This window comes from Ammospiza caudacuta, chromosome 4 (genome assembly GCF_027887145.1).
Source record: "Ammospiza caudacuta isolate bAmmCau1 chromosome 4, bAmmCau1.pri, whole genome shotgun sequence".
Taxonomy (NCBI): Eukaryota; Metazoa; Chordata; class Aves; order Passeriformes; family Passerellidae; genus Ammospiza; species Ammospiza caudacuta.
This window is the reverse complement of record NC_080596.1, coordinates 57,245,961-57,258,324: the sequence shown is the minus strand read 5'-3', so window position 1 is coordinate 57,258,324 and position 12,364 is coordinate 57,245,961. Positions and strand designations below refer to the sequence as shown.

The window sequence follows — 12,364 nt, the reverse complement described above, 5'->3', positions numbered from 1 at the left end:
AAAGGAGTCAGCTAGAACTTTTACTAGAAGCTTTTTGTTTACTTACTAGTATTTCTTATTCACTATTAAATCATTAAAACATTTCACTAGTACTTCTAAAACTTAAAATATACAGCAAAAAACCCATCTGCAACTTCCCTCTGGACAAAGGAACTGCTGAAGGATAATGTTTAAGGATTATTTTTGGGCAGAAAGTGCATGAATTTTTTTTCAGAAAATGCACAGATATTGCAGGTCTGTCTCGAGAGTAGGTGTGGTATTGAAAATTATGAGAGTAATGTTACACTTGGAACATGATCCTCGTAAATGCCAATGCTCTGCTTACTCACAAGAACACGGAGAGTTATGGTAGGATGAGATAGATTGCACAATCTGCATACATGTGATTGTAATCACTCCAAGACACGTACTTACATGCCAGAAACTGCAAGAAGTTTGCTGTGAGTCTTACATGTTTTAACAGTGTATTTTTAAAAGTATTTTTAGATTACATTTTAATTATTTTTAGTAGAGATTGGTGACTCTGTTCATTCAGGTAATATGCTCATCAAAGGGGAATGTATTAAAAAAGGGAATACTTTGGATGAGAAAGCGATGTTGACTCAATGCTGAAACAAGTTTGGACAAACCTTTAGGACAGAGTCCTGCTGGCCCTCATTGAATGCATTTTACATTAGCAGATTCCTCAGCAGGGCTGTTGTCTTTACAGAAGCTTTATTGTTACGCAGGACCTGCCTAAACACCATTTTGAAAGCTGCCTGTTCCTTTTGATGAGAAGATACAGAACCAGTGCTGAGGGCGGGGAATGTGCTGGGGAGGGAGGAGAATGGGAGAGGTGTTGATAGGGCAGCAGGCAGAGAAGCCTCATTTTTTTACTGGACTCTGGAAGAAGTAAATATGTGTTCAGAAAGAGCATAATAATAAAGTTGAAGGGGCTGTTTCTTAACAATGAGATATTAAACCATTTATACATGGAGAAAACTTTTACTGATAGTCAAGTGTCTGTAAGTATAAAGTTTTGTTTGTCTAAAGCGAGCAGAAAACAGGAATATGGTTTAATGAGTAGCCTTCCGAGCTAAGAAATCTTGCAGTGAAATATGATAAATTATGCTTCTCAGGATTCAATGAGGTTTTAAAGAGACAAAGTTCGTAAGTATAAGTATTTAAGTTGACTTTCTATATAAGCTGTTATAAAATTAAGAATACACCATTTTTCTAGCCATGTTTAAAATTCTTTTGCATTGTATTGTTTTTTAAGTGAGTGTAGTAGATAAACTGATATTTCTCTAAGTTTTTTTATAAATCTTTCAGTTAATTTTTATTATTCTTGCACGTGTTTCCGTAAAGCAAAAATGTCTTTACAGATATATTACCTTGTAATTGTTACACTGCTTTTTTATAAGTTCTGCAGCTAAAGCGATTTTTCTTCTTCCATCTGGAATTTTATCCAATAAAACAGAATCCAGATGGTGTGAATTATTAGAATAACTGAAAATAAATGAAAGGTATTTATAGAATACAAAATTTCTGAGGTGTAGAGACTTAGATCAGTTTTGGCTTGTTGTTGCTCAGAAAACATTTATTTTGCAAGTAAACATACTAACTGTGTTATCAAATTTTGACATTATAGTCTTATTTTTTCTGTCTATATATCTCAGTATAAAATTGTCTTAAATGCTAAGAGTATGGCAGCAAAATTTTCATATTTTAAAATCAGGAGGGAAATAAATAATTGCAAAGCATGGGCAAAATATTATATGCATTATTTACTTATAATATAGTAATTTTCATTCTAACTTTTACATTGATTTCCTCAAAATCTATTTTTTTTTTTTTGGGCTACATCAGTAGTAAGAAATTCAGAAGTGACTAAATGTGTTTCAGTGATCTGTCACTTAATCATATCCTCTTTAATATGCAGTTTAAATTTAGTTTACTGTTGGACTGCAAGTTACCTTCCATTTGGATGTGCAAGTGACGCTGTTTCTGCATGTTTTTATTATTGGAGAGAATTCAGTGGTCTTAAAATGTTGATTAACAGAAGGGGAAAATAAACCCAGGAATTGTTCACAAACATTTTTGCAAAAGTATATTTTTAAAATTTTCATTTAGCAGTCCTGGAGAATTATTTTTCAAACTTTGAAATATGGATCATAGAAACAGATTTTTTTTTTAGAGTGGATTTCTGGATGGCAAACCTTGAACTTAGTACTTGAGAACGTGCACAGGAGTGTGAGCAGTGTGGCAGACAGCAGAGGGCACTGGAGCAGTGGTTTGCATCATTCCCTTTGCTTTGCAGGATTTGCTGTGGGGGAAGTCTCAGTGTCTGACAAGGCAGCTTGTACTTCACTTATTTATACACCAGCAAGTTCCAGCTAGTTCAGCTTCAAAATATTTTTGTTAATATTGCATTGGAATAGGAAGGGCTCTTATTTCAAAATTCATAGAGGGAATCCACAATGCTGTAAATGAGAGAATCTTTCCTCTTCTCATCAGTAGCACATATGGGGTCTGTTTATTGTTGAGTAGCTGGCAAATCGTTGACAAAAATATATTTAGACATATTACAGAAAATTAGAGAATTAAGGGAAAAAACATTTTATTTTATGGCAGAGTTTTCTTAATTTAAGTGTAGGCTTTTTGATGCTTCTGCTTTTTATTTCAGTAACTGGGATAAGTGAGCTAAATCATATTCTTAAAATGTGGCTGTCATGCAAGTAGTTGTTACTTTAATATGACATTAAAAAAATCAATACTTGATGATATTTAAGATCTTTGGTGGTTCATTCTGCTAATGTCTCATTTAATTTAGTACTCTGTGTGATGAGGAGCTGGTCCAGGGGATTGCCTCTTTCTGGTTGCTTGGTGGTTTTTGTGCCTATTTTCTTCTTTTAGGAGTCAGGGATATAATAAATCCCATTAATCTTCTGACAAGTTAAAACTTATCCAGGCTCCCTGTCATTTGGTCTTTCTCTTTAGCTTTTTCTGCTCTGAAAACAAATGTACAAAAGCAAATATGAGCAGGAAGTGGAGGGAGGATAGGAGAGAAAAACAGATCTGCCTTATCTGGGGTCGCTCCCCCTTCCCACAGTTTAGCTCCTAAGCAGATGGATGTGGGTTTACAAATGTCGTCTTTGGTGGAGCTGAATAAGGCTTTTAAAGCTGTTGTACCATATTTTAACACTTCCCATTAATAGCTTTGCAAATTAGCACTCCTTCTGCTTTTGACCTTTGACCTCTGAGTTGCCTGCCCAATTTACAAATATGCTACTCAAAATCAGAAGATTTTATATCTGTAGCTGCTGAAATAAGCTGTGAAAATGTAGAGGGATATGAATTTTTTAAAGGGCTTTCAGTGCCACATGACACTTCATAGCCATGATCATTAAGTGCTGCTGCCTAATTGCTAGAGCTTATTTTTCAGTGTTGGTAGAGCTGCTGTATGGAAAAAATGGGGATGTGTAATGCTTAGTTCAGTGAAACAAAATCAACAATTCTTCATGTCTGTTTAAAGGAAGGGATTGTGAGGTTTACAGTGCCTAGAGTGTGTAAAACATTGCCCACCCACAGTGTTCCCAACAATGTTCACTGCAGTGGCCCCAGTGAGCTGCTGGTCTTGCAGCTGCATCCCACTGTTGCATGAGGGGTCAGTTTCCTCTTATTCCTTCTTGCGGGTAACATTTTCTCCTGTTAAAATTGTACAAGTACTTTTGGTCTTTCCAGATGATTCCTAGAGGATTTAGCTTGGGTACTAAGTGTAAGTGCTATTGATAAAAGTCCTATTTTGTGTTACCCCAAAGGGATGTTCACAGGAAAGTTCTTCAGGCACTTCCGATTGTGATTATTATGCACCCGATTATTTGTAATATTGTTGCTATTTGATTAAAGTATTGACAATGAAAATATATTCTGCATCCCACTTGGTTTAGTGTCAAACAAAATGCAGTATTTAAGCAGCTCTGGCATTTTTTCTTTATGAAGTTGCATATTTTTAATACTTTTCCACACACAGTAAAACTGTTCTGTGCAAGAACCATAGGGCACTTGCTTCTGAAATCCTAGAATAATGGAGGGTGTAATTTGTAGTTTTTAAAAGACATTTCTTCCTGTCTACTCACCCATTTGTTTCCATTGCATTTGTCATGGTATTAAATGCTTGGAGGAGCATTCCAAACTGCAGTGGTGTGCCTATTCAAACAAGTAATCAATCAAAAAATTAACTTTCCGTCACAGCAATTGGCTTATGTCTCTAAAATTCTAGTTAGAATAGGCTTCATCTGCAAGGAAATTAAATTTCTTCCCTGATCACTCTAAATTAAATGGAGAAGATTAAGTTTTTCTGTTAACCAAGTCTCTTCATCCTAAGTGCAAAATGAAAAGATGTGCAGGCTTTTACATATTGGATGTAGCAAGTCAGTCTCACCATGAAATATTGAGTAAAGGCTCTTCTCTTTCTCATTTTCTCTCTTTGTAAGTTCCAAGTAGCATTTGCCTTTTTCACAGGGTGGTTTCTGTATTAGGGGCTCAACCTGGGAGCTGCATGGCTGTGGGGGGTTCCACATGCTGTACTGAACAAGGGAGAAAGTTCCTCTTTCCTAAATGCACGTCCACCTCGGACTTAAGGACATCCCACTGGCGTAAAAATGCCCAATAATCTCTCCCGGATTGCCATTCTGGGGTTTATTTTTAGCAGAAAATTGTGTTCTGATTGCTTTAAAAATAACAGCAGTGAATGATTTAGGTACTGTCAGTGTTGTGGACAGCAGCAAACTTCCTGAAATGCTGTACTTTCCATATAGAGTCTCTTGAAGACACCGCTGTCACAGGCAAGTGAATTGCACTTCCCTCTTTCATTACAAGGAGCCTCTTTTGCTCTCTGTTCCTCAGGCTCTGTGCACAGAACTCTCTTGACATCAGCTGAGCACAGGTTCAGGTCCTGAGGGAGGAAGGGCAGAATAGAAGTTGGTTTCTGCAAGAAGAATTTTGTCTTTAGTGACAAGAGGCCACTCCTAGGTTTAATGAAATGTGCCAAGTCTCCTTGTATAGCAGATTTTTATGTGCAGTGTTAAGCACTGAAAAGTAGAGCAGAATGGACTATTTGAGGTCCTATTTTGTTCTGGCTTGCATTATGTAAACCTCTGAAAATAGTGATTTACTATGTAAATGTTTCTCTAACTAATGTTAGGGTGATTAACTAGTGTTTTTTTGGAGACTGTCTTGGAAATCTGTTTTATTGAATACAGGACTACCATAGGGTTCAGCGTCGTTTTATTTTCCTGATTTGTTATAGGAAACGTTCTCAAATACAATCAGCATGATTTATATAAAATGATCGAGCTTTTCTGGTGAGAGATAATTGAGATCTAATCTGAATCCCTGACGAACCACAGCTTCCTGCATTGGCCTGTTGCTATTGGTAACATAAAGGGAGTAAAATAGAACTTCATACGAAATGCCTTTAAACTTTACTGGCATGTACAGGCATGGAACAGCGTTGAATTTTTGAGTTTAATCTTTGAGAAGCCGACGTGTTAAGGAAATGCTTTTTCCATATTAAGTGAAGATGAATTTAGGAAGAGTGCTGCTAGGAAAAATAACTGCTGTTTCTTATGAGGAGCGGGTAAGTGATATGAATTATATTTAGCTAAAGCAAGGCATTGTTGTAGTGAGAAATTAGAATAGGCTATTGTTATTGGCAAGAAATTAGAGAAGAATGGGATCAGCTTCAGAATGCTTTTTGCTTATCCTTTAAGCTTTTTTACTTTAAAGTATTTGAGTTAAAATTCCTTTGTAAATGCAAACATTGGGTTTTATTCTAAGAGAAAAGTAATATTGTTATACCAACTAACACTGAGATTTTCATTTGTATTTGTGAACTATGCACAGTATGTATAAAGCTAAAATCCCAGTATGTGTATAATATGTGCCTATTATTTAATTATGTGCAATATATTTTGTATATACTTTCTGTACCATTATATCAATATTGTATCTTTAGGTAAGGCTGTATATATTTTGTATATATCTTTATAAAAATAATTTTAGGGATGGATTTGGCACTTAAGGTGCTGTGTTTATATGTGATAAGATTGGTTTTGTTTGGGGTAAAAAGTTGAACATTTATTTCTTAAAGGAATTCCAAATGTCACATCATTTATTCTTCATATGTTGTTTTTATAGATTCAAATATTTGACAAAATTATATGGAATGTATTCAGTAAAGTTATTCTACAGTAGTTGTACAGTATGTTTTTCTTCAGAACTCTTACATATAGAATGCTTTTGTGTTAACTGTTATAAATGCAATTTGGTGGTAGAGAATTGTAAAGTGAAATTGTGTAATAGTCCTCCTTTAAGTGGCATTCTGAAGGGACACTCTTCTCAAAGAATTCTAAATCATTACATTAATTGCAATAACATTATGAAATGGGGATAAAAAGCCTGTAATGTTATGCTACTTTTTAGGTGAGAAGTGCATTTGAGATTTTTTATTAGAAGGAAAAACTAGCAATAGTTGATGAGTAATGTGGCTTTATTTTTTTATTTAAAATGTTAGAATTGTATATACCATATTTTGAGGCACGATCTCCCTCCCCATCGAGAGTCCACTGGAGTTCATGGCATGAACTATGTTGATGCTGTAATATATCTGAAAATACATATATCTCATGTAAATCCTTCAGTGATGTGACTGAACACCTGGGGATCTGCTTATAATCCATACCTTGGCAAAAGGAGAAGTTGATTCAGTTTTTTTAAGAAGTACTTTGAACAAAGCTAGATGCAAGCAGATGGCGAGCTGAGTGATAGGCTTTCCCTGAGATAAGTGACAGAATAGTTCAAAGTTGGCTCTTTGTATTCAGCCTGAAAATCTTCAGATCCCAGCAGATTTCCTAGCATTATCCTCTATACTGAAATTATATGAGAAAATTAGTATAGAAGATTGGTGGAGCTAGGTGTGCTGTTCTAACCTGGAAGGCTTATTTACAGAGACTTTATAAAATAGTGTGTGAAGTGATGTTGTGCTGGGTAAGTAACAGATCCTGGCAGCACTCAGAGAATTCTTTGGATGCAGCAAGCGATGCCTGCATTGCAAGAAAGTGTGCTTTGGAAAGGCAACAGAGAGCTCATTTTTAATCCCTTTTATTCCAAATCTTTCTGGATGCTGAGGAAAAGAATAGATATTTCTGTTTAGTCTGTGATTCTGTCATTTTTAGAATAGGAGAGAGAAATAACATCTTCACTCTCCTTACAGATTTCACCCTGTGTGTCTCAGGAGGAGTGGGAAACAGAGATGTTTCTTGGCTCAGGAAGGCACTCACCCCCACTGTAATGGCACAGATGATTTCATGTTGCTCCATTTTATTGCTAAGGCCTGGCATTCCCAGTATGTGTCACCCCTCAGTATCCCCCTCTTTCCCTTTGTTCTACTCCAGTATTTGAGCATGACTTCGATTTGAGTAACAAATCTTGAGGTGGAAAAGAAGGAAATTTTTGTACTCTGTTACCCGAGTAGTTGTGCACATGGATTTATGTGCTCAATATAATCTCTGGGCTGCAGGTGGGGTATTTTTTGGTTTCTGCAGGATATTGTTATGGCAGAATTGGACAGTACCAAGTCACTTCTCTGGGACCTGGTCCATGTAAAATGGAACATTTAAGTTGGAACTAAGTGGATAAGAGTTTCTGTCACCTAAAGATGTCAGCAGACAAGCTTCATGTAGGGGTGCACACATCTAGCAGGTTATAGGCCATGAAAGCTAAAAGATACAGCCTGTTCCAACCTTATGAACTTTCAGCCTTATGAATTATTCTCTTCTATGCCCTCTCTCCCTTTGTTCCATGTTGTTGGTGCAGGGTACTATGTTGTCTACTTCTGTTCTGGGAGAAAAATTAGGCACTCACACAAAGTAGTTTTCTCCCTGATAATTACTGTAAGCTTAAACTATTTTAGATTTGTTGCTAGCAGATCCTGAACACAACATCAAAAGCTCTCAGGCCCTTCTGGTTTTTCCACCTAGCCAAGAGAGATGATGCAAAAGGAAATGTAACATGTTTTCTCTTATTCAGAACTTTGTGCTATCAAATATATGCTGCAGCATTTGCCAGTTTAGAGAGACCTAGAGCATCTTTTATGCCGAATGGTAACTGGGAAGCCACTCCAGCTTGCTGGCCCTGCCACTGAGCTTCCCTCTCAAATCCTGTCCTGAAGTCCCTGGAGCAGAGTTGCATCCCCCAGCTTTGTGGGGTGTGTGTCTGTAGAATTCAGCTGCTAATCCAGCTAGATGAGCGAGCAGAGTTCCCATTAAGGGATATACTGGAAGGCATTTTAGCTTTCCTAAATTAGATTTTGTTAAATTTTGGTAATTTTTTTGCCATCAGATTGCTGGCATATATCATGGGCTTCTTCCTAAACCAATTTGGTAACTGGGGTAATTGGAAGAACCAATTTGAGTTCTTATCTGGTTGTGAAAGATTTGATGGTTTCATGCAATTAGATTTTATCTCTTGATGATAGCTCATAGGTACATTCACAACATATATGTTCTGGCATTTTAATTAAATGCTTAAATACTTTAAAAAAAATCCTCACGTTAGCCCTGACTGGCACAGAGTCATGCCCTGCCCTTCCCCCTCTTTCAGAAATGGCTGCCTACAGGAGTAATTAAATTTTATAGCTTTCTCATACATTTGTTTTTCAATAGGTGGTTCTTAATATGTGTGCAGTGTTACATTTCATCAAATATTCAAACTTTTTTGTGTAGCACATCAAATTTTGTCCTGAAGAGCCTCCAGTGGTGGGAAACGTGAGTGCTGAAGAATGAAAAAAAAGCCCCCAACATAAACTGTATTTTAAAAATGAGATCATCATAGTATTTAAAAAAATCTGGTCTTGCAACTTATACCTTTCAAAGACAAATCTAGACAAGTTTCAGCTGAACAGTTTAGAAGAGAAACTTCTTTGTCTGAATGTGGACTGCATGCAATTTCTGACAGGTTTAAACTGAGATTTCTGAGTACTCACAAACATAGTTTGAACATATTACTGTGAATTCTTGCACCGTAATTACAAGCTTTAGTTTCTAGGCTTTATTGAATTAGGTGGATTTAGTTAGACAGATGAATTGAAGGAAATGTTCTCAAGATATATTTTATTCTGTGATCTATAGAAATAAACCGATGATGCCTGGAACACGATAGGTATATTTGCTGACTCTGTAATGCAAAATATATTCATCCTATGGGTGCTTTTCTAAAATGGTCTGACATAAAAATTACTAAGGCCCTGCTTGGAGAGATTTTAAGATGCTGGTATATGTAATGTAACAAGGCATTTAAAATAAACAAGCAAAACCAACCTGTGATGTGTCAAAAGTTCACTGCATTAATTTATGCTAAATGGATTGAGATAAAACTCTCAGTGTCCATTCGTGATTGAGCTTTTCTATGTAATTGCACCATTTTCTCTTGAACATTATTTTTTATAATTGTTAACTTCCCAGTTTTTGACAGAAGTATTATGAATATTCTTTCTGTTTTCATGAAAATCGTAATAATTTTGCTTCATACCTTTCAAAACCATGAAGAATTTTACTTAGTGTTTGAAATTAGGTTAATGAAAGCTAACGAAGTATATGAACATTCCTAAAATATAGATATTTTGAAAGGATTTTGGGTTTTTTTTTCTGTCTAATGTGTAAACTGATACTATTACTTTACTTTGAGTCATCATTTTCTTTGTGCTTTTAGAAATGACATTGAAGTTGTTTATTCATTAACTGTACTGTACAGTGCTGTGCTGAGAAATTAAAAGCAATCACATTTATAAACCAGATTTCAGTAATGCAAATTAAATTTTCTAAATTACCAACATTAATTAAATTATGGCTTCTGAATTTATAACATGATCACTAGGCTTATGTGCAAAATAGAAGTAGAAAAGATGTCCTAAGCCCCACTGAAGGATTGTAACCAGAACCATATTTTTGATACCTGAAACAAAGCTACTAAAGGGAGATGCTTGGAGATACTTTTTGTTGTATTATTATTCTTCACAGATCCAGAAGCATTTATGTAGTTATTTATTAATTTATTTCCATTTTTTCAATTTTTCCTTTTTAAATTTTTTTTCCCTTTTTTTCATTTAAAAAATCATTTTCATGAGAGGCGTATTTGTGTTTATCTGAGCTAGCACCAGGGGAATGATGCCAATAGAAGTTAGTTTAGACTTTGAAAGTCCCAGAATAGCTCAGATCCTCTCCTGGTGATGGGAATGGTGAGGCCACTTGGTAACAAGTTCTTCAGAGAGTTTTAACAGCAGGGTGAGAGCCTGCAGTGAAAGAGAGAAAGAAAGGAGAAGATATTACTAAAGATTTTTGTGGATTTTGAAGAAGAGTGGGAGTGTTTATTGCCAAGGCTGAAAAATACAAACTGTGGAGAGGTAGCTGTTAGGTTGAGTTGTGTTTATATTTGTGCTTTTCTTCTTGTGTGTGTTTCTGACCTTGAAGAAGTTTTAGATACTGTAGGGCTTTTTAATGAGCAGTACAAGTGAAGAGAGTATTTTTTAAATATTTAGAAGGTTTTCTAAAGGTTCAAGGACACTTTCAATGACCAAGAAAAGATTGGCCAAACTAAAATAAAAATACTTTCTATTAGTCATTAAAAAATCAATGCAAACTTAAATCTTAAAAATCATTTGTCCTCCAGACTTCACTCAGCTGAAGCGGAATCCAAGCATTGGAGTACCTAATTGGGAAATGGTCAGTACTTGGATTTAATGAGGTATCAGATGCCTTGAGGCCATTTATGATGAAAGTTGGGAAGTTTAGGGTAGATAAGCACATAAACTTCAACATTTCACTAGAATACTAATTGTCCTTGAAAATCTGATGTACAATAGGTAGAGGTGGTGAGGAGTTCTTACGTATTCCAAGTTAAGTTCTAGCTTATTGCAAGCACCCTGAACATCCTTTTGGTTCTGTGACAGTCAGAAGTGACTGACAGGGAAAGTTTTCAGTCACCTGACTGACAAAACACTGAATTTTCATTTTAATGTCACATATTTCCAAATACTACAGCAAATTAAAAATTTAATTTGTATTGTTTTCCAGTCTTTGCAGGTCAGTTTTAGGTATCTTCCTTGTCACAAGTACCAACTGATTGTCTCTGCCCCTCTAAGAGGGACTTTTGGGAGCAGTGTAATTACCACAATAGGAAATGCTTCTTCCAGTGAATATTGGTGGGATCAAGTCCTTGGACAATAGTGGTTTAAAGGGATGAATTTCATGCTGGAGATAAAAAAGCTGTCAGAAATAACAGCTGGCTTCTTTAGATTTACCTCTCTAATATTATCACTTATTAATAAGATTACAAAAGTAGCTAACACTGCAAATGCTAAATGAATCTCAGAGATTTCTGATACTTGCCATGAAACTTCAGTAACACTTTTCTTTTTTTCTTTTTTATTGCAGTCAGCAACTGTTTCTGATGGAGGTAAGCTGAAGCTTGTTTTTACGTTTATAATGAAAAATAATCACTTTTCCACATTAAGCAACGTAATATGTGGTAAATTATGTGATATATTACAAGATGTAAGTCCAAGGTGGTGCAGAACTGTGTGGCTGCTTTAGGAACTGTGCCAGAGAAAATACTGCAGGCTTGTGTTCACATACTTTCACTGGTTTATTTGCATAATATTTTTTTTGGTACATTTATATATACACATTTTTATTATAACTAGGCTTCTTCATTCGTAATAATAGAGGCAGAGCTGATAGACTTCTGTGTAATTGGATGGTAGATAAAATCTCATTTTCTGTTTAATTGTCCTTAACATACCTTGTTTGCTTTTAAAGAGGTACTGTAGCTTCTAAGTTGTAAGCTGTGTTGGTGCATTTGCTGAGGTTGAACTTTGTTAAGTGTGATCCTTTTTGAGAAGGGGGTAAGTAATTTGATATTTGTAAAATCCCAGCATGGAGCTTTTGCACTTCTGGAATATTCTAAGTAAACTCATCTTTATTGCACATAAGCTGGTTTGTTTTGATTTTAACATGCCTTTAATGTTTTAAAGGATGTCCACTCTTTGTTAAACATTAGAAAATTATTTCTCTGAAGCTTTGAAGTTAATTGAAACAGTTTAAAAAAGGTTCCTTAATGGAATAAAGGAATTTGTATAGTGGAGGGTATAAAGGAGATGGCTTTTCTCCTTGTCTTCTCTGGCAGGAGTTGGTTCACTTGATCCTGCAGAAAAACTCATGTATTTTTGTGTTTGCTGTACTTTGACAACATTACAAGACAAATTTATTAAATAAAAAGGGCAAAAGGTAACAAGATGTGTTGCTATAATCAGTGCAGTGAAATGGAA

At 35.5% G+C, this 12,364-nt stretch overlaps 1 protein-coding gene across 2 annotated transcripts in view; it reads left to right on the top strand.

Moving 5' to 3' along the window:
* Positions 1 to 12,364, top strand: part of RGS12 (regulator of G protein signaling 12) — an 85,330-nt gene that overhangs the window by 30,681 nt on the left and 42,285 nt on the right. The window contains exons 1-2 of one of the 2 annotated variants that reach the window (XM_058803563.1): positions 889 to 1,004; positions 11,472 to 11,493. In XM_058803563.1, coding sequence (XP_058659546.1) covers positions 972 to 1,004; positions 11,472 to 11,493 — 55 coding nt within the window. In that variant the 5' untranslated portion in view covers positions 889 to 971. Of the gene's footprint in view, positions 1 to 888; positions 1,005 to 11,471; positions 11,494 to 12,364 lie in introns of those variants that run through there. The other variant, XM_058803562.1, reaches the window with a different exon arrangement.